This window comes from Marmota marmota, unplaced genomic scaffold (assembly GCF_001458135.2).
Source record: "Marmota marmota marmota unplaced genomic scaffold, marMar, whole genome shotgun sequence".
NCBI classification, from domain to species: domain Eukaryota; kingdom Metazoa; phylum Chordata; class Mammalia; order Rodentia; family Sciuridae; genus Marmota; species Marmota marmota.
The window spans coordinates 3,449,555-3,470,791 of NW_026000052.1; the positions used below are offsets into that span (position 1 = coordinate 3,449,555).

Consider the following 21,237-nt stretch of genomic DNA (forward strand, 5'->3'; position numbering starts at 1 on the left):
GTGCTGCCCCTCTCCTGAGAGGGGCTCCTGCCAGCCCACCTGGCAGGACACGGGCTCCTACAACCCCAGCAGCAGAAACTCTGAAATGACTGCGTGTGTTTATAAATAAGCCAGAAGTTTCTCTCTTCCTTTCTCCCCCAAGGCTTCAGAGAGGGAGGCGTGTGCCTCTGTGGCACAGACTGCTTCTTCCCCAGGCGAGTCTGGTGACAGGCCCTCCCTTGATTGTCTGAGGCATTTCTGAGAAGATGAAAATAGCCCTTCCTTTCTGGGCTGCCCTTTGATCTCCTGAGCAGACACCACTTCCTGTGTTTGCACAACCCGCCTAGACGGGCTATTTTGGCCTGGTAGTTTCCCCCCCCCCCTGGCCTCCCTGGCCCTTTATCTCCCCAGACCATCTTTGGTCCCCACCGGTAGCATCCTTTGATGGCAGCCCAGTCGGGGGAGCGGTCACATCTCACTGACTGGGCCTTCTGAGGGCCTTCTGAGTGCTGACAACCTATTTTATCAACAGGCGCCGGGAATCCACTCCTCCCGAGCGGCTGAGGGGTTGGTGAGACTCACAGGCAGCAGCAGAGGATCTCTGAGATGTTAAGGCTTCAGAAGCTGGGCTGAGAGCGGCCTGGGAGAACTGCCTGCCTCAGCAGGGACCCCTGACAAGCCCCTCAGAGAGAGTGGGAAACTGAGGTCCAGGGCAGGGCAGGGACGCGTCCAGCTCCCGCGGCCTGCTCTGCCCCTCTGTCTGTGCCACACGGTGCCTGCATTTCCTGGGATTTCCTGAGGCATAAGCCGAATTAAAGAGAGGGTCTCTGTGCCATCCTGATAAACCTGCACAGAGGGCTTGGGCACCAGACAGCTGGCCACCGTCACAGTCCTGAGCCACACATCTTGGAGGTCCCTCCACCCTTGGAGGCTCCATTCATCACCAGTAACCTCTCTGAACCGAGCCCTTGCTGTGCTTCACCGCAGATACGCCGTAATCACTGCGCGCTCTGGGAGGGGAGGGGGCCCTGGCCCGAGACCGGGCTGGCAGTGCGGACAGACTGGCCGGGTCACACAGGCAGGTGCCTTCCGACTCTGGTTGGACTCAGATCCTGCACCCCCAAGGCAACATCTATCCCTCCCTATCGATCACCAGGTCCTGCTGAGTGGGCAGAGGCCCGGGTCACGGGAACTGTGAGGGTGTAGGGTCAGGGTGAGCAGGCAGCCCTGTGTGGCCGGGTGGGAGGAGGGGCAAGAGAAGGCCCCACACCAAAAAAAGGAACCCCCCAGAGTCCACCAGCCATGCCCAGGGCTCCTGGGAGGCTCCTTCTGCCACCCTGCAGATGGTGAGGAGTAGCTCAAACCCCATCACCCAAAGTGACCCCAAATCTCCCACAAACCCAGTTCCCCAGTTTCAAGGACCCTGACCTCAGCACCACAGGACCTGGGGGCGGGGCTCTGGAGTTGGGGTTTGGGTGGGCCACCAGAAGACAAAAAGAAGCCAGAGGCTCAGCCGACATCCCGTCCCTGCTGCCCCGGGCTGCTGTGCCTGGCTCCGGAGGCTGACACCAGCCCCACTGCCCACCGGGGGTTCTGGGAAGCCCTGCACCTGGAGGGTGGCCGCTTCAGTCCAGAGGCTTGTCACCAGGGTCTGTCCTTAGCACTGACTGCAGAGCTGGGCTACCTGCTCCCGTCAACTGTGACACAGAGAGGCTCCGTTCTCAAGGCCCTCCAGGCCCAGCCCTGATGCCCAGGAGTCCCCAGCCCTGACTGTCCAAGTGTCCCCATCCCTGACTGCTCAGGAGTCCCCAGCCCTGACTGCTCAAGCATCCCCAGCCATGGCTGCCCACTTGTCCCCACCTGTGGCTGCCCAGGCATCCCCAGCCCTGACTTCCCAGGTGTCCCCAGCCATGGCTGGACTCTGGGCCAGGTCCATGGCAGCTGCAGCTCCAGCCCATCCTAATCCCTGATTCCAGGTCTGCCCCTTGGTTGAGGAGCCCCTGGGCCCCCCACCTTCTCTCTGGCTGCGGTGGAGGTTGAGCGGAGGCTCCGTGTTCGGGGCGGCCTGGAACCCTGCTCGTGTCTGACAGCCTGTGTTCGGTGACTGTCCAGACCCCAGGCGCCCAGAGTGAAGGTGTCACTTCCCTCTCCGAGCCCCAGGAGCCTCAGGCTAAGGGTGGGGTGGCCACTGCATATTCCCCTGTGTATGGACACTGGGCCCCTTTGCTGGCTCAGGGGCAGGCCCAGGACTGCCAGCCTCCTTCCCCCAGTGTCAGTGGCACGGATTGGAGTCAAGGCTGGGAACACCTGGGCAGCCATTGCCAGGGACACCTGACCCAGGGCCCTAATTTTAGGGGAGGACACACAGCCCAGGCCTCTGAGCTCATGCTGAGATCCACAGGGTGGCCTTCCAGGACCTTGGGAAGGGGTGCTCTCTCCCACTTACCCTCCATGTCACCAGCCCTTGGGTCAGCCCCCCTGTGGTGACTCCACCCCAGAGGGCCCTGGACAGGGCAGGGGACATGCCTCCTACCTAGCCTTGTGGGTCCTGTTCCCGGCCATGGTGGGGAGGCTGGCACTGGCGTTGGGGAACGGGGCCTCCGAGGAGGTGTTGGAGAGCCTGTCACTGCTCAGCTCCAAGTAGGACCCATTGACCAGGAAGGGAGCAGCCCCCTCGTTCTCCTCATAGTCCACATAGAGGCTGTCAGCAGCGGGGCTCCGGGGGCCGCCCTGGGCAAAGATGCTGTTCATGGTCTCATTGAGGGCAAACTCCTTAGAGTCAGAGCCTGTGCCCAGGAGCTGGTCGGAGATGGCATTGGCAGAGAGGAACTCCCGGGGGGTAAAATGGGTGTCCACCTCTGGGTCATCGTTGTCGCCCAAGAGAGCTGTCCCTGTGGCGTTATGGTCTGAAGAGAGAGAGACAGGCGGTCTATGACTTTAATCTTGACTGCCAGGCCATCCTTATAAATCCTACACATAAGATGATTTATGTCAGAGAGCCCCTCTCTGGGCCTGGGCCAAGGGGGCTAGGACATGCCCAGAAGGCCAAGGTCATCTCTACAGAGAGGCCTCCACAGTGGGTTGGAGAGGGTCTCTCAAGGTCCAGCCCATCTGGACCCTCAGCATGTGATTTGGCTTGGAAAGAGTGTCCTTGTTGGTGTAAGGGTCCCCTTTGAAGTCATTTGGGGTGGGCCCTCGCCACACAGAGATCCCAAGGAGATGGCCGAGTAAAAACCCAGGCAGAGGGGAGAGAAGGCTGCAGCCCCAGGTGAGAAGTGCCCGCCAGCCATGGCTGCAGCCCGTGGGATGTGCACAGAGGAGCCCAGAGCTCGCCTCGTGAGCCGCGGGGCAGGCTGGCCGAGCCTGACTCCCAACTCCTGCAGGGTGGGTGGGTGCCGGACTGGGCCAGGGCACTTCCTCTCCCTGAGCCTCAGTGTCCTCCTCTGTCAGACCCCTCATGACCATGGGCCTACAGCCAGCATCTGTGGTCCCACGTCCTTAGATTCAATAAACCATGGATCAAAACTCCTTGGGAGGACACGGCTTCTGCACTGAAGAGGGATGAACGCTTTCTTGGCACAGAGTGGCCCCTGCTAACATGGTGCCGGCACCGTCTCATCCAGAGCACCCACAGCACTCCCAGTGCACGCGGAGGCCCTGTGCAAAGGCCACGCGATTCTGTGTGAAGGACTAAAGCATCTGGGAATCTGAGAGCCTGCCGAGTCGTTCCTCCCAAGGAAAGACTGGCTACTCGAAGAACGTGCGGGAGCAGGACGGGGAGAGTCTTCGGCCCTGGGCCGGCCCAGAGAGGGTATGTGAGCACCCTGGCTCTCCTCAGCAGGCCTCACAGGGGTGAAGGGCCCTGACCCAGAGACTGTCCCCAGGGACCCCGACCCACATTCTCCCATGTTACCTTGGAAGCCCTTGCCCCTCGGGGGCCCCTCGCAGGCCCCGCCGCTGGCCGGCTCGCACACCTCGTTGGTCTCCTGGCCCCGGCGCAGGCCCAGCTCCATCTCTGGGCCCGTGGCACTGAACAGCCGGTTGTCCAGACCCAGCCGCTCCGAGGAGGCCTGGCCGTAGAGTGAGCCGTTGTGTCGCATGAAGCCCAGCAGCCCGGCGCCCAGCTCCTGGCTCTCGGCGCTGGCCGAGGCGGGCTCGGGGAAGGTGAAGTAGAAGGGCCGCTGCAGGCTGTGCGCGTGCGGCTGCAGCAGCGTGTACTCGAAGGTGATGGAGGGGCTCTTGCCGTTCTGATTCCACACCTGGGAAAGGAGAAGCGGACCCAGCTCCTTCTCTGCCCCCGCCCCCAGCCCTTCGCCACACACCCTTCAGGACCCAGTTGCCCTGGCCCCCGGCTGAGTCCCACCCAGGGAATCGAGGTTGACCCAAGAATGCTGCCTTCCCCAAGGCCTGGGGGCAGCACTGTCCAAGGACCATGAACAGGGCACACCAAGGCAGGGGCATGGGGTGCTGTCCACCTTGGTGATGGGCAATGTCCATGTCTAGAATCTTTAGGTATTGAAGCCAGCTACAGCCCAACCTGCACTTTATCGTCACCATGGAACAGAGATCCGGAGCAATACTCCCACGGGCCTTCTCCCCAGGGACCCCGGAGCAGGCCCATGGAGGATGCAAAGACCCAGTCTCTCCCCAATTTGGGACAGCCTTGGGGGGCCAGAGGACACAGAGCTCCCTGCAGGCAGGTGAGACCTCCGTGGAGACTGGAGGCAGCTTCGCCTCTCCCACCAGGGGCTCCTGCAGCCCCTCCCCAGGAGGGACTCCACAGCCTCTGTCCAGAGGCTCCTCCCTGAAACCCAGGAGTGGTCCTTGGAAATGGGTTTAGGAGCACCATCATCTGGCCACCAGGGCCACAGGCCTGCCCGAGGTGGGGGGCAGGGAGGCAGCCGTATCTGGTGAGACGGCCCCCACAGGAGAAGACACGCTGTGGGCAACATCTTGAAGTTTTGGGAGTTGGCTGGGGCAGCCGAATCCCACCCTCTAGGGCCACACATGGACACCACGAGGGAGCCCTCACTTCCTGCAGCTGCAGGGCAGAGAAGGTGGAAGAGGCCAGAGGACCAGAGGCTGCCTTCTCACCCTGCCTTCCACTACACCTAGGGCAGGGTCAGGCCGGGAGAGGACCGCAGGATGTGGGTGTGGGGGCTGACCCAAGTGCCTGAAAATATGGACTTCCTTGAATTTTCAGGCCCAGAGAGGCCCGTTCCACCCTGTGAAACCTGAGTGATGGATGACACCGTCCTTGGGCCCCCAGGAACTGGCCCAGCCTCCCCTCTCCTGACCACCAGACCAACAGCTGAGGTCAATCCCCATCCACTCCCCTAGGGAAGTCCAGGAGAAGGGACGTCACTCACAGACTCTCAAAGCCAGGGGGTGCCTGCTAGCACCCATGAGGGAGAAGGGCAGACATGCTACCTCGTGGCCCCCACAGTGAAGAGCAAGTGCCCCCAGCTGTGGCAGATCAGGGAAGAATGGCCCAGAGGCTGGTCAACACACCAGGTGACCAGCTTCTGCTGGAAGGCCTGAGGACATTCTATTCATAGGAGTGAAAAGAAACACAGTGGAAAATGATTCCAGCATCCCTTGGAGGGACAGTGCAGTGTCTCCTGTGTCTCCCAGGCCAGGAAGATGCTGGTGGCAGGAGATGCTCTTACATCCCCAGCAGCCATGGAGTGACCGGATCCTGAAATGGTCAAGGCAGTTGGTGGGGGCCTGGTTCACAGAGACCTTTGTGCATGGCTAACAGGAAAAAGGGCCCCTTAGAGACAGACCAGGGGACAGAAAAGGCCCAGTTCAATCTTTCCACCAAGGAACTCAGGTGTGGAGGGGGGGGCACTGCCCCAAGGAGTGCCAGGCTCCTGCCCTGCTCCCTGAGCCAGTTCTCAGCCAGAATCTCCAAGTGGGTGCACAGCCGGGCCCCAGGAGGAACCCAAAGGCTGTGCGGGGATGACCCCGCTTCCTCCCCAAAGGTCGAAGCCATTTACCAGGTTGACTTCCCTGCAGAGGTGGGTCCACATGCTAGAACCAGGGTCCAAGTTGCCATCACCAACTAGGGACACCAACTGGGGACTCGGAGCACCATCACTCCTGGACTGTGCAAGCTCGTGGTGGTAACAACTGGAGTGTGGCTCAGGCCTCAGGCTCCCCTGTCCCCAGTGGGTCACCATTGGTGGGACCTCCCACTGGGTCCCTGACTCGTGGGGTGAGAGCCATGGTGCAGAAGGTAAGCACAAGACTCTGTCCAACCCCGTCCAAGACAGCGCCACGGCCTATGGGAGGCCACAGGGCAGTTCCAGCCTCAGGACCCAAGGGTGCAGGGCTGGGAGCCGTCCACCTGTGCAGAGTCCTGTGGTTTGCTCCTACAGAAGGAGACAGCCTGTCTGTCACCAGAACACAGGAAGAATCCTGGGGAGGGTCTCGTCCTCATCCAGGACCATCAGTCCAGCCCTCCCACTGGAGACATAGCTGCCAGCTCGCCGGGCACAGTGGCACGAGCCTGTAATCCAAGTCACCTAGGAGGCTGAGGCTGGAGGATTGCAGGTTTCAGGCCAGCCTCAGCCACTGAGAGAGTCCCTAAGCAACTTAGTGAGACCCTGTCTCAAAATAAAAAAGAAAAAGGTCCCAGGATGTGGCTCAGTGGTAAAGCATCCCTGGGTTCAATCCCCAGTACTGAGGGAGAGGGAGAGGGAGAGGGAGAGGGAGAGGGAGAGGAGGAGAGAGGGAGAAAGAGAGGGAGAGGGAGAGAGGAGGAGGAGAGAGAGAAGGAGAGAGAGAAGGAGAGGGAGAGAAGAGAGAGAAAGGGAGAGAGGGAGAGGGAGAGAGGAGGAGAGAGGGAGAGAGAGGGGGACGGAGAGAAAGAAGGAGGGAGAGAGGGAGGGAGGGAGAGAGGGAGGGAGGGAAGGAGAGCACACTGAGTGGTGTGCTGAGTACAGAGGGCTCTGAGGCAGGTCCAGGCTGTGACGCACACAGCTGGCCACTTGGGCCACAGGAACTGGCAGACCCCAGGGGAACAGAGGTGTGTGGGGAAGCAATGTCATGTGGCGGTTCTGGCAAGCCCAGGGGGACATCATAGCATAGACCCTGGGGTTCAGGAGCCAGCCATGCCATCTTCTCATTTAAACACCCGCCAGCCTTGGGGCCGGACCCCTGCGGCCACAGGATGGGGACAGCCAGGCAGCCAAAGCTGGGCTGTGAGCTCTCTCAACTCCATAGTCCTCATGGGACAGCTGTGCCACAGCCACGATCCAATGTCCCAGACAGCCACAACCCAAGACTCCTGCACCAGCCCAACTCTGAGCTCTCGGGGGCTGCAGGAGGTACCCTGGCTGCCAAGTGGGGGGCAGGAAGTGCCTGAACTTGGTGTGGAGAAACCAGCGCAGTGTGAGGATCCGATTCACTGAACTCTCCCTCAGGGGTGTAGGAAACCCTCCTGGCAGGACCACTTGGCCACCGAGGGACACAGGCTGACCAGGAGCATGGCCTGTGAGCAGGAAGGCCAGCATCATGGGCCATGTGGAGAGCTGGGCTGGCTGATCAGCAGCCTAGAGGACAAAGGCCAGGGGACTTCCTGGTGCACTCCTGGACACGGCTGTCCTGGGGTGCGGGTCCTCACCTGTTCATTAGTGCTTAGCACATGGGGACACCCCTGCCGTGTAAGAGCTGCTGAGCAGCGAGGACCAAGTAGAATGGCTTTCCTGGCTACACAGGGTGGAAATCACGCATGGCCAAGGGTGTGCATGGCCAGGGGTACTCAGCCACTGCCCCTGCCAGAGCACAGCCTACTGGCACCAGCACAGAGCTAGCCACTCAGCTGCTGGGGGGCAAGCTGGCTGCCCTCACAGGGCTCCCCTGGGGCTCACAGAGGTTTTGACACGAGATAGGTTGACGCAGACACTGACATGGGCAGGGGATCTGCTCCATGGCAAAGCAAGGGCCACAAAGGAGGCACAGTGACAGGCCCCTTGCCACGGCTACATCTGTGACATGGCACGTGGTCCCGGTAGGTGGACTCCATGGCTGAGGACACCGGGGGCAGAAGCAGCAGGGCTGGCACTCCCAGCAGCCACCTGCCTGGGGCTTTGCACTCCCCAGCCCTGCAGGACCTGGGGTGCCGAGACCCTCATGGGAGTGGGGCCACCAAATCGCTCACCCTGTCTCCTTAAACTAAGTTATGGTAGCCACCTGGTCTCTGTGGGCACCTTGTCTCCAAAAGAAAGAAATGGCCATCCTGGCAGGGTAACTGACCCTAACTGTGGAGAGCAGAGAAGGACACCACATGACCCTGGGCCTGCTGACCCATCCTCCTGGGCCTCCCCTGGTATCCTGTTGCCCCATTTTTTTTTTTTTTTTGGATCCAGGGACACTTTCCCACTGAGCCACATCCCCAGCCCTTTTTATTTTTTATTTAGAAACAGGGTCTCTCTGACTTGCCAAGGCTGACCTCGAACTTGCAATCCTCCTGCCTCAGCTTCCCAGGTGTCTGGGATTACCAGTGTGCACACTGTGCCTGGCCTGCTGCCCAGTGTTGATGGGGTCTGGACAAGGGCAGCAGCCTTGGAATTGAGACCGCCACGGAGACCAGAATCACCTCACCAGGAAAGTCACTAAAATTAGCAGAGGTGCCAGTCATGTGCGGGGGGATTTGAAGCAGGCAGGGAAGAGGGAAGCAAGGGGCATGGGTTGTGGCCCCCGGGCCAGCCACAGTTCATCCCACTGGAGCTGGAGAGGAGAGCTCCCTGCAGAGGGAGCACAGGAGCAGAGAGCCCAGCAGGGTCCGTGGGCCGCTGTGGCTGTCTGGTGCGCCTGGCTCTCACCCTCAGGGGCCTACCTGCAGGGGCCGTGGACGTTGAGCCCCACCCCAGGCTCAGCCAGAGGGAGCTCTCTCCCCAAGGCCAACCCCTCCCTAGGGACAACTGCACCAGCAACTACACAAAGGCCTCGCTCAAGTTCACGCTGACCTGGAGGGATGGGCTGAGAGCCGCTTGGGCCTGGGTCGCAGCCCACAGCTCCACAGTCCTGAGCCAGCCCTCCCCCCAGCACTGCTTCCAAGACCCTCCCCAGCCACCTGAATCGGACCTCCAGCCTTGAGCTATTTCTGGGGACCCTAGCCCCTGGCACTGTTCCTCCAGCCGGGGCCAGTCTATCTCAGGAAGGCTCCAGGAAAGGCCAGGAGGGCGCAGGCACAGAAATATACCAGCCCGCGAGATTCTGGGCCACGTAGGGCATCTCCTCAGCCTGAGGGCAGTGTGGGGGGCACCTGATTAGAGATGCCTCCAGGGGACACTGGCTTCGACTCCAGGCAGGGCTGCTTGAACCCCAGGGGTGCTGCTATGAGTCCATCACTGGGCAAGTCGCCAGCCTCCCTGTGCCCAGTTTCTGTGCCTACAACATGAGGCCGTGAGAACTGGCCATGGCAGGGGATGAAAAGCCAGAACCAGTGGGTGGGTGGCTTTCAGTCCTGCAGCACTCCCAAATGCTTGCTGGCCTTAATAGCCCCAGAACCTCCTGACCCTGGCATCTCCAGATGCCAGCCATGGAAAACTGTGACAAGCAGCACGCACAGGCCAAACTCCCCTGCCCGCTGCTGGGACCCTGAGCCAGCCCCCAAAGACCTGAGCATCCAGTGGAGGCAGGGTCAGGTGAGGGCCAGGGGCTACAAGAACTGCTCTGGCCCCCCAGCCTTGGGAACCTGGCACAAACAGCACAGTGACAATGGGGCAGCATGGAACTAGATGGGGGCATAAAGCCCTCAACTGTGGAGTGGGCATGGACCAAGCCTTAGCTCCCTGGGAGGCTCCTGATGACCAGAGAATGGATCAGCACAGCATTGCCCATAGTGCCAGCTGGCAAGGAAGGTGCAGCCGTGCTGAATGAACGACGGGGGGATGGGTGGGTGAGGGATGGATGAGGGATGGATGGATGGGAGATGGGTGGGGAGATGGGTGGGTGGGTGGGTGATGGATGGATGGATGAAGAGATGGATGGAGAATGGACGGGGGATGGATGGATGCTGTTTAGATGGGTGGATGGATAGATGGGTAGATGAATAGATGTGTGAATAGTTGGTAGGTGGATGAGTGAATAGATGAATAGATGAGTGGATGGATGGGTGAAAGGATGAATGGGCAGATTGATGGATGGATAGGTGGATGAATGGATGGAGGGATGGGTGGGTGGATAGGTTACGGACAGATGTATAGGAGATTGAGTGAGAGCAAGTGATTGAGAGGCAAGTGCGTGGGTAAATGGGTTGATGAGTTGATGGGAGGCTGAGTGAATGAATGAGGAAGGAAACGGGGTGGGGGGGGCTAGTGAGCAAGGATCTCAGTGATTGAAGGAAAGAGCCCCAATCCAAGCATCCGCCATGCACCATGAGTGTGCACGTGGCAAGACCATGGGGACCACTGGCCCACAGGCCCTTGCCAGTGACTCTGAGGAGCAGCCCCACAATCCCTGTGGTCTCCCCCTCCTGGGGTACACGCACCATGACATTCAGACCCTGGTTGGTGGGCCCCTGAGCCACAATGTACTCGATGCCGGTCTCATAGACATCCATGGGCCGCCGGTACTTGACCACGGTGCCCGCGATGTTGAAGTTCTTGGGGCTGTCCACCTTGTAGTTGCCGTTAAAGAAGTAGAAGCCAGCTTCATCCGCAAGAGCTGAAAGGCAAAGCCACCGGGTCACGTGGGCCAACAGATGGGCAAGAGGGAGGAATGAGGGGCAGGGAACTGGCACCACTTCCTCAGGGAGCCACAGCCAGCCCCCCAGCCCTTCCCTAAATGCCACAGAGACAGGAAGCTTAATGTCACCTGGAGGATCAGACAGACCTGTGGCCAGCACATGTCCCTGGCCAGTCAGTGCTGAAGAGGTGCATACGCCCTTTCCTATCAGCCTAAATAAACACCACAGACTCGTCGGGACGGCTAGAATCGCCAGCCAGGGACACCCTGGGCCAGTTCTCCCAACTGCCATTGAGGAGCTGAGGGGCTTCAGCTTCTATCCTGGTGGTAAGAAGGGGACATCAGTGCCTTATCCAGTGCCCAAAGCAGTGACACTACAGCCCTGACCTAGCTGGTGCAGACACGGTCTACCAGGCCCTTCCTGGGGACCACACCAGGCTGACCAGCTGTGCCCTCTCCAGGGACCAATTCTGTCCCTCTGACCATCCAACCAGCCTGTCCACCCAGGCTGGGCTGAGGCCTGCTGGGGTCCAACCAGGCCAGAGGGCAGCCTGGGCCCGTTCTGTCACCCTCTCCCTGAGGTGGGTGTGGGTGGACACTCCCAGGGCCTGATTGGAGCCAGCTGGAAGCTCAGGGCAGAGGAATGTGCTTGAACCCCCCAGCAGCCTGTCTCCCTGTGCTCCAAGGCCAAGGGACTGCCTGCTTGGAGCTGGTCCTCTCTGGGCTTGGAGGGCGATCTGAGGCCCTCAGATCCTCCAGGAACAGGGACAGGAGGGAGGAGGCAGACTCAGCACTCAGGGACACTCTATCTTCCAAAGGGTGTCCTTAAAGCCAGTTCCAGGAACCGGCCTGCCAGAGGAGAACAGCTTCCAAAGTCGCTGATGCAATCTGAACAGAGGAGCCGGGGCAATTAATTTATTATCAGACAGACGCAACAAGCAGGACGTGTCTGCATGAAAAGCACCCTTAACGTAACAACGTCAGAAAATAACGCAAAGTCCAAGTTCTGCCAAGGCCTGGTTGTCTCGGCTCAGCTCCGAGGCTCAGCTTCCAGGTACGCGCCCAGGGTTCAGCTGGGGCTCGCGTCCAAAGCCTATTTCCTGACAGTGAGGACCTTCCTTCCTGCGGCTCCCCAGCTCTCCAAGGCTGCCCTTGGCGTCTCCACGATTCTGTTTCAAGAATGAGACTTTGCAGCCAGCCCAGAGAACACGGCCTGTCCTGGCCTCGCCGCTCCCCATCCAGCAAGCGACAGAGCAACTGGCCTGGCAAGGGGCCCAGCTCCTAGGCTCTGTCCAGAGCAGCCCCCAGGGTGGTGACACCTGGGGCCAGCAGCTGCAGACCTGCAGTGACTGGATGCTCCTTCCAGGGGGTGCACAGAGCGCCAACCCAGGGCATCTGGGCAGGGGCAGCAGGGACAAGGCTGGGTCCCAAGCTGAGGATTTTCAGCAAAGCCCCTCCCCTTTCCAGCATCCCCAGAGTCCTGGCTCTCACTGTGAGGCATGGGGAGGGGGGCAGCGGGAGGGAGCATGGGTCAGGAGCAGGCTGGGCCTGTGCTGGGGAACAGCCCCCAACACAGCCTGGGCCCAGGGCAGGGCAGCTCACAGGTATCAGCACCTGCCTGCCTTGGCAGTGACAGGGAATTCACTAGTGACAGGGAATCCACTCAGCCTACTGCCTGGGGGTGTGGACATGACACATTGCCAGGTGGAGCTTCTGGCCACACAGAGAGCCCATCCAAAATGTGTCACCAAGATAGGGCCTCACCACCTGGGCCACTCTGCAAACAGCTCCAACACACCTCAAGGTAGCAGCCTCCCCTCCAAGACCCTGCTTCCCACTGGGGACGGTGGGGCAGAGCAGCACGAGGCCCCAGCCTGGCTCAATCCCACCTCTGATTCTCTGTCACTCAGGACCCTGGACTGGCTACCTTCCTCCTCTCGGCCTTACCTGACCTGTCACCTCCTGAGACTCACTCCTTGCACCCTACAGGGACCCCACCTCCAGCACCCCCAGTTTTGGCTGGGTCAGCCTCTCTAGTGACAGGGAATCCACCACCCAAGGCCACAACCCTGTCCCTGTCCAGCAGCTCTGAGTACAAAGACCTTCTGCGCAGGAGGGAAAGGCTGGCTTCCCCAGGATCCCCCACGGCCACTGCCACCCTGGCTCTGGGGCCACACTGCTGTCCATCCCCCTCCCAAAGGAAGGTTCCTCACCCCTGGACACTGCCCACCACCCCGCAGCTCACCCAGCACGTCGGCCGACTTCTTCCTCTCCACAATCTGGATATCCCGGGCGCCAGCAGGGATGTGCGTCACCAGAGAGTAACCTGGAGGCAGATGGAAGTCAGTAAGCCGCCGTCACCTCTCCTGAGGAATGCTACCTTGGTGGCAGCTGCCGGCAGGTGAGGGGAGCAGTCTCGGGGCTGGTCCACTCCCCTGGTCCCCTGAAATGCCCTGTGCTGTCCCCGAGGCTGAGCCTCCTGTCAGCCCCTGACCTGGCCAGCCTGTTCCCACCGAGGCCACAGGCCAGCCCCTTCCTCACTGGTGCCAGCTCCAGCCCCGCCTTGGGAAGGGACTCTGTGTACCTCAGGGACCTTAACACACTGGAGCCCGTGGGCTTCGGTCTCATGGCCACGCATCACCCAAGGGGCCGGGATGATCACTGGGCCCTCAGGCCTCGGTCCCCTCGTCTGCACACAGGCTCAGCACCATCCTCTCCAGGATGGCACATCATCACTGTTATTCCCATCTCATCAGAGCGTCACCCTGATGGCAAGCCACGAGGACCCTGAGGGCCCAGCCTTCCCAGCACCAGGCCTCTCAGTCCATCTGAGGGCACCTCAGCCAGCTCAGTCTCTTACCCACGTCCCTAGGAAGGAGGGGAAGCCATAGAGTCCTGCAAACCACCCAGGGCTTGAGAGGCTGGGGGCTGGGGGCACACCCTGTGAGGACAGGGGATTGAACAACCCTTGAACAGGGAAGTCTGCCACAGGGGCCAGGGGCCCAGGAATGCAGGGCCTGCTGGGGTTGGCACTCCCGTCCTGGGTTCCCTGTGGGCAGCAGTAGAGTCCACGTGCCTCTGTCACCCAGAGTCTCTGTCACCCAGACGAGCTGCTCCTGCAGGCCAGGCTGGGCTTGCCCACCCTCCCAGACCCCACCCCACCCTACAGGTCCCTGAAGGCTCTGGCCTGGCCCATGTTTCACAGTGAGCACTTTGGGGTCCAGGGAGTGAGGGCTCAGTCAGAGCCAGCCCAGCTCTGTAACTAAGGGACTACAGCCAGGTCATGCCGCCCCCTTTGCCCGTCTTGGCAGCTTCGAGCAGCAATTCTGCCTGCCGTGGAGCGACGTCAGGAGGCGTGGAAGAGTTAACGCGGGCCAGACCTGATTCAGTGCCCTGCCAGCCTGGGGCACCCCCAGAATTAGCTGGGACTGTTCCTGCTCCTTCCTGGGTGGGGGGACTCCCCTGGGCATGCCTCCTGTCTGTGGCTGCAGCCCCATGACCCCAGCACGTCCCGGGTGCCCTGAAGCAGATGCACTGTGTGACCGCAGGCCCCGCCTCCATGCCCCAGGTCCAGCCCAAGGCCATGCAAGCAGGTTGGTGAGAGGAGGAGAGGGACAGGCACCCTCCAACGGCTATACACGGCCCCTCCCACAGCAGGGCCGCCAAGGCAAGGGCCTCTGCCCATCGCGCCTGGCAAGCGCTCAACATGCATAATTCACACCCCGGTCTGGCTGCGCTGCCCAACCACCCCTCCTTTCCCCAGCCCTGTCCAGCATGCCCTGCCCTAGCTGCGTGTCCAAGTCCCACCCTCTCCAGCACCCTCCCCCAGGACCTTCTGGAAGCCAATCTAACTCCATAATTACCCCTTGTGCAGGGGTGAACCATCCTCCACCACCTGGACCCCTCAGTGGCCCTGAAAAGGGTTGGTTCTAGCCCAGACTCACTGGAGGACCCTGGGCAGGTAATGCCCACTCTGGGCCTCAGTTTCCCCACCTGTCTAGTGGGCTTCAAGCTCCCCAACCAGGAGGCTGTGCTAAACCAGCTCAATGGCACATGGATTTCAGTGGACACCTGACACAGTGATAGAAGTGACCTCTGACCAAGAGTAGAAAGGCCTGTCACACACACAGACCCCCCAGCCAGACCAGAGCTGGACATAAACATGCCTTTGAAGAGGTTCAGGCACTCCCAGGGGCCAGGGGCTCTGGACTGGAGTCCACTCACAGGTGAAGGGAGCCCCTGAGAGGTGGGCCCCAGGAGCTGGCATGCTCAGGGTCAACTCTCACAGCAGCTCTGGGGCTGGGGCCCTGCCTCAGTTTCTCTCTTTTACGTGTGGCAGCAACACTTCCCTGCAGGCTGCTTCGTAGCTCGGATATGGTCCCCATGCCAACTGCCTTCTGGCACACAACAGGTGCCGGTCAGAGGGGTCTCAGTACGGGGCCAGCCCCGGCACCTGGTGGACACTCAGGTGGCCCGAGAGGGAAGAACTCAAAAGAACTCGTCTGAAGGTGCCTAGCAGGGAGGTTGTGCCCGGCACCCGGCATCCCAGCCTGGCACTCACCCAGGTGGGCGTTGCCCTTGCGGTAGTTGCCCGTCACGTGAGTGCAGCTGCTCCCGTCACCCTGGCAGACGCCACACTTATCCAGCGTGTGGGTGGAGAAGAGCACCCCGTCACAGCCGATGGGCTGCAAGAAGCAAGGGAGATGGCCATGGGAGGGCGCCGTGGCGGGGCCGGGGCTGCCGCTGCCCTGGACCGCGTGAGAGCAGCGTACTTTGCTACAATGTTTAACAACCTCACATTTTCCAGACACGCAAACCCCTCGCAGGTCGGTGAGCTTGCAGGACGTGCCATCCCGGGCGGGGACCATGAGCTGCCGCTGGCCGTCCACAGTGGTGCAGTGCAGGTCGCACGGCTTGCTGGAGATGTGGACGTAGTCATCTGGGGGACGAGGGAGGGGGTCTCGGTGGGGAGGGGGTGCTGGACTCCAGGGTCTTCCCCACTTCCTCCTGCTGAGACAGCACCCTCCCCGCCAAGGTCTGGAGGGCAGAACGGGTCTGCCCAGGGTCTCAGTGGCAGAAATGGACCACGATGCAGATTATCCAGCCCAATCCAGGCTTCCTGGTTCTGGCTTCTGCCTCCTGTGAGTGGGGGCCACGCCTGAGACCCCGGCCCAGCGCTTTCCCCAGGAGCAGGACAGGCTAACTCATTCGCATTGTTGCCTGGACAACCTGCCCCCAGCCCCAGAGAGAGAAAGAGGGGGAGATGGCCACTACACCCACAGGCCCTGTGGGACCTGGGCCTGTAGCCAGTCCCTGCTTGGGATTGTCTGGGCTGGTTCCTGTCCAAGCCAGGAGCCAGTGAGCGGGAAGTGTGCTGACCCTGAAGCCAGGCTGCAGGAAACTCAGCCCCAGGAACTGTCCCGGGTAAGGCCACGGGTCGGGACAGGAGACCTCCAGGCCTTGGAGCAGGAGACGTGGGCTGTGCTCAGGCTCCACAGCTGCCACCACAACCTCCGGACCCCTGTTCCAGGCCTCGCCCCCACCATCAGATAGTCCTGGGACTACAAAGGCCACCCCCCCACCTGGCAGGTCCGCAGGGCTGTAAGTACCGGGGTACAGGGGCTTCCACTGGTATGCCCGCCCGTCGAACACTCGGGAGTTGAAGGAGACGCACTGCTCCTCTCGGAAGCTCCTCCCGTCTGGTGGACACTCCTGGGAAGGGAGAGGTGGGGGCTCCAGGAGGGACTTGGCCCCAGAGGGCACCTTTGTCCAGTCTGAGCCCCTAAGGGCCACAGCCCATGGCGACCTCTCATGCCCTCACTGGGGCTCCCTCTCTCCCACCACCACAGGGAGGTGGTCCTCCTCACCTGGCCTCCACCTAGCCACAGTGGAGGGGATGGGTGCCATGGCCCTGACCACACTGCCCTCCCCTGCTCTCCTTCCTCAGGCAGACACGGGTGCAGGTGTCCCCAAGGCACCTACAACATCCTAGCACCATTGCTGGCCATGCATGGGAACCAAATCAGGAGGGGGGACCTGACTCCACAGAGGAGGACCCAAGGCAGAGGGAGACCCTGTCCAAGGGGCCGGCTTAGTCATGCTGGGTCTGGACTGTGCTGAGGTGTCTCCATCAGGAGCTCGCAAATGGCAGCACTGTCCCAGGAGGAATGTGGACCCGGAGAAGGCCATCCCAGAGGTGCTGGTGCACACATGGGAACCCCAGCCACTCTGCCTGCCTGGCCCAGGCCTGCCCAGCAGCCCGAAGGAGCCAGCTCCAGGACCCCATGTCCCAGCTGCCCTTGGGTCTGCAGGCATTCGTGTTCAGACTGACTTTGGCCCCACTGAGAGAAGACTGGCCGCCCAGAGGCAGCGCTCCTGCTCCACCACCCTGGTTCCCGGCACAAGGCTAAGGAAGAGGCAGAGGCTGGGGGCACCTGGGAGCAGAAGAGAGCTCCAGGGGCACAGGAGCTGGACGAGCCCCAAAGAGCAGCCCAGTAGGACTGTCTTACAGGCGGGGACGAGGAAGCCATGTGCGGTCTGCCCAGGAGCACCTGGCCCACGATTGCAGGCAGTGCCCCCAGCCCTCGGGCCCCACTGGAAGTCACGGGAGCCCCAGCAAGTCCAGCCGTCCCACACATGCCCAGAGGACAGTGGGCATGACACAGTAGTCTGACCCCCAAGGGAGCTCAGTCCGAGCCTGGACACCAACCCCACCCTGGTTCTTCCTGAAGGGCAGGCCCAGGAGGCACGCCAGGGGGCCAGGGCGACAAGACATAGGGTGCCAAGTGGGACCTGCCTGAAAGCAGGGGAAGGCGGGCGGCCTCACCTGCACTCTGCAGAGCTGGTGTCGCCTGGATGTGCCCGTGCAGGTCCTGTTGCCAGCACCTGGGACAGACTTCCTCCTGGCAGGAAGGCGGGGTGCGGGGTGTTGAGCCAGAGCCGGAGCAGGAGCTGCAGGCCCAACACCCCTTCAGGGAGGGCCACCGCCCTCCAGAGCCCCGGCGCCCAGCTCTCCCTGCTGGGGTCGGGCTCCTCCCTCCCACTTGACTCCTGCCCCACCCCAGGCCTGGCAAGGACAATGATCGATTGGTTCCTAGAGCCCCAGCACAGCACAGGGTCATACTACACAGAATCTATAAGGGCACCGCATTCGCCACGCACTTGGTGCTGTGCTGATGCAGAAAAACACAGGGTCTCCTCGTATGTACTCAGAAGCATGAGGGAGCTCCAGCAAGTTCCCCATGCTACAGACGAGAAAACGTGCAAGAGAAAGTGACGTGACTTGCCCAAGGTCACACAGCCAGAAAGAAAGTAGCAGAGAAAAAACTCAAATCCAAGTCTGCCTGATGGTGAGGGCTTATGGTCCTGCACTGTGCTCCTGCCTGTTCCACTCAGCTGGGACCTTCAGGAGAGACGAGGGTCTCACCCCTCAATGGCGAGCCTTAGAAACCTCCCCCCCTCCCGTGAGAGGCACCCCTGGGACCAAGGAGCATGGTGAGCTCTAACACAACTTTAGGACCCAGCAGAAGCTGTGTCCCTGGCAGCAGCCAGTGGGAGACTGACCCTGACTTCCTCAAACGTGAGATCCCCAGTATAGGAGCCACCAGGCCCAGCTGCCCACCCTGGTACCTTGCCCACCGGCTGCCCCACCCCATGCGCCAACCCCTCCACAGCCGCGCCAAGCTCACACCTCTGCTGCAGGCAGTGCCGCTCCTGGGACATCACCCCACCCCCGCAGCTGCGGGAGCACGCCGTCCACTTGGTCCACTCCCCCCACCAGTAAGTGGTGGCATCGGCACCCCCCTCCAGGCTGTTGTCCTGGGTGAGAGGCCCCACAGACGGTCAGCGAGGGGCTCAAGTGCCCAGCAGGACAGGCCTGACCCTGGGCCTGAGGGATCCTGCTGGCCACACAGTGCCAGGCTCGGGTCTGCAAGGTGTTCTGGAGTGACTCCCTGAGTGCCAGGCCATGTCCTGTCTTAAGATCTGAACATCTGGGGGCTTGGAGGGCTCCAGGGGCCTCACCCCACCAGCTGCACTTGCTTCTGCACAGCCTGCCCATGCATCTGCAGGACACGAGCCCCCCAGCACACGCCTCGGTCCAGGGCATTGCTGGAGGGGAGGCACCCGGCCACCCTTGGCTGCACCCTGACACACGGTGGCCAGAGCCTCAGCTGAGGGGCTGATCTGACTGGCTCTGTGGATGGGTTTCTGAGGCCCCAGGGGCTCTGGGACCCAGGCAGATACCCCACGCCTGTCACAGAGCCCCTCCAAAGCCATCCGTTTGGAAGTGACCACAGCACCTGAGGTTCGGGGTGGGGCCTGATAATGACAGCCTACTCACCGAGGCTTCAGTGGACGCTGCACCCCCAGCCACAACTGCCAGGGCCAGCAGGCACCAGGCCCAGAACGGATGCCACTGTCCACCGTCCATCCTAGGAAGCAAGGCACTGCTTTGGAGAAAAGCCCTTCAGGGTTGCCCAGTGCCCCAAGCTGCCAGCCTGCCTGGGATTGGGTGGTAGTGGCCGCCTGGCAGGCCACACAGGGAGAGGCCGAGCCATCCATCTGGGCTCAGCAAGAAAGAACTCTGTGAGCCATTAGAGGCCTGCCCGGGCTTGGGGACAGAGGGGTGGTGTGCATGCCAGGCCCAGGCCACCTGTGAGCTGAGGGCACCCAGGAAGCGGCCATGCTGGGCTCTGAACACTGGTGCTCCCTGGAGAATGGCTGTCAGGAAACCAGGGATGGTGCAGGCAGCTGGAGGCCAGGGCAGGGGGAGGGGCCCCGGGCTCCGCCTTGGCCAGAGGGGGTTGCAGAGGGCAAGGAGGTGGCCGGGGGCTTTGCCCAGCCCTTTCTTCCCTGCCTCCCCTTGCCCTGTCCATGTGGCCTCGGGGAGGCCACAGCCTCACCACCCTGGCTCATTCTCAGGAAGAGGCATCCAGCAGCAGCTGGCACTCGGCACACAGCCCGGCTATCTGTGTCCCTCCGGCCTGAGATGGAATCAGGGAGAGGCCTGGAGGAAGTGCAGATTGAGCCACTGTGCCAGTGGCCAGGACCAAGCAGCCTACCCCTCCCCACAAGTCACGCCTCTGGCCCAGAACACCTGCAAGGGGTCAAATCCAATCAAATCGAGGGGAGCTCCCAGCCCCTGGGCTCTATCCCCACCCCACCTTATCCCCAACAGGCACCCTGCCCTAAAAGAGAAGAGCAGGGACTAATGGCCTCTGCCCAGGGTTTGTCTGAGGTGAGTGTCTCTTGCCAGTGAGTCCAAGGAGGGGACTCAGGAACCACTAAGCCCAGAGTCCAGAGGGAGAAGCCAACTGGTCCAAAACCACACAGCAAGGCAAGCGATTGGCTCCAGCCTCTGAGCAAATGTAGGACTCGTCCCATGTCCAGCAAATTCCAGGGGGAGAGGGTATGCGAATCACCCCCACCCAGAAGCTAGCTCCAGAGTGGCCCCTTACCCTTACCCCCGCAGCTCCAACTCTTCTTCCCTGGCAGGTCCAGCACCTGCAGGTGTCCTGACCTAGCCGACACACCCTCCACCCGAAGCCTGCGGCATGCACCCTGGAGTCAGGACCCAGAGCCCCAAGGCCCCATGCTACCAGCGCAGCCACCAACCCAGCCCCACTGACCTCCCCTCCCCGCGGTCTCCAGCTGTGCCCCAGCCCTGCACCAGCTCGGTGCCCAGAGCTGTCCTGGTGGCTCACTGGTGCCCCAGCCCTGCCAGCCGCTAAAGACAGGTGCCCAGCAGGCCTCACGCTTGGTTTTCATTAAGGCTCCCAGACGCCGCTGGCTCTGGTCAGGCCCAGCTCACCCGGGATCCGTCTCTCCCAGGGGTCCCAAAAGAGCAACCAGAGAGCAAAAGGGTCCGCAGCGTGGGCTGCAGCTGGGGCTGAGGCACCACCTGCGTTGTGCTGGGCAGGGCTGCCCCCCACCCAGGGGGGCTCCCAGGGGGGCTGGAGGATGCCCAGCTCCCAGTCCCACTCTGAGCAGTTGACTGGTCTGGAAGGACTGCAGGTCATGCCTCCAGGAGGCTGAGACCTGAGGGAGATGGGGACAAGGTGGCCTACCTGGCCTGGGGTCAGCAGGTTGTCCTCCCAGAGAAAGGGGTGAGAGCTGGCAGGCAGACGCCGCAGACAGGGACCCGGGCAGCCAGGTGCGCTGTGCGGGGAGGGCCTCGCGGAGCGGGGGCTCGGCCTCCCTCTGGCCCCGCCTCCAGGCCGCCTCCCTCTCCCACTTCAAAGAGCATCCAAGGGAGGGGGTTCCCGGGAGGGGACTCAGCCCAGTGGCGGCTCCCAGGCCGCAGCCGCCTTTATAGCTGTGAGGCAGACGGGGAGGAACTCACACTTCCCACCAGGCCGCTCCCCCGCCCGCCGCCGGCCGGCCTGGCGCACACTTTAACCCGCTCTGCGCCTCTGGAGCCCGGCCAGGCCGGCCCAGCTGCCTGCTGGCTGCTGCCGCCGCGGCTCGGGAGCAGCAAGCAGGGAGGCCCGCCTGCCCAGTCCCGAGCGGGGAGCACATGTCGTGTGTCCAGACGGAGCTGCCCTGACCCTGAGGTCACTGGGG

General features: G+C 61.9%; 1 protein-coding gene across 5 annotated transcripts in view; it reads right to left on the reverse strand.

The window, feature by feature from the left end:
- The window catches only part of Adamtsl2 (ADAMTS like 2), a 32,736-nt gene extending 11,748 nt beyond the window's left edge, over positions 1 to 20,988 (reverse strand). The window contains exons 1-11 of one of the 5 annotated variants that reach the window (XM_015505793.2): positions 20,742 to 20,988; positions 19,016 to 19,106; positions 18,365 to 18,492; positions 17,501 to 17,576; positions 16,284 to 16,386; positions 15,447 to 15,613; positions 15,236 to 15,359; positions 12,920 to 13,000; positions 10,478 to 10,653; positions 3,893 to 4,238; positions 2,513 to 2,885 (exon numbers count right to left, since the gene is read on the reverse strand). In XM_015505793.2, coding sequence (XP_015361279.1) covers positions 2,513 to 2,885; positions 3,893 to 4,238; positions 10,478 to 10,653; positions 12,920 to 13,000; positions 15,236 to 15,359; positions 15,447 to 15,613; positions 16,284 to 16,386; positions 17,501 to 17,576; positions 18,365 to 18,492; positions 19,016 to 19,105 — 1,664 coding nt within the window. In that variant the 5' untranslated portion in view covers position 19,106; positions 20,742 to 20,988. Of the gene's footprint in view, positions 1 to 2,512; positions 2,886 to 3,892; positions 4,239 to 10,477; positions 10,654 to 12,919; positions 13,001 to 15,235; positions 15,360 to 15,446; positions 15,614 to 16,283; positions 16,387 to 17,500; positions 17,626 to 18,364; positions 18,493 to 19,015; positions 19,107 to 20,741 lie in introns of those variants that run through there. The other 4 variants (XM_015505794.2, XM_048813385.1, XM_048813384.1 and 1 more) reach the window with 4 other exon arrangements.
- Between the last annotated feature and the right edge of the window lie 249 nt (positions 20,989 to 21,237).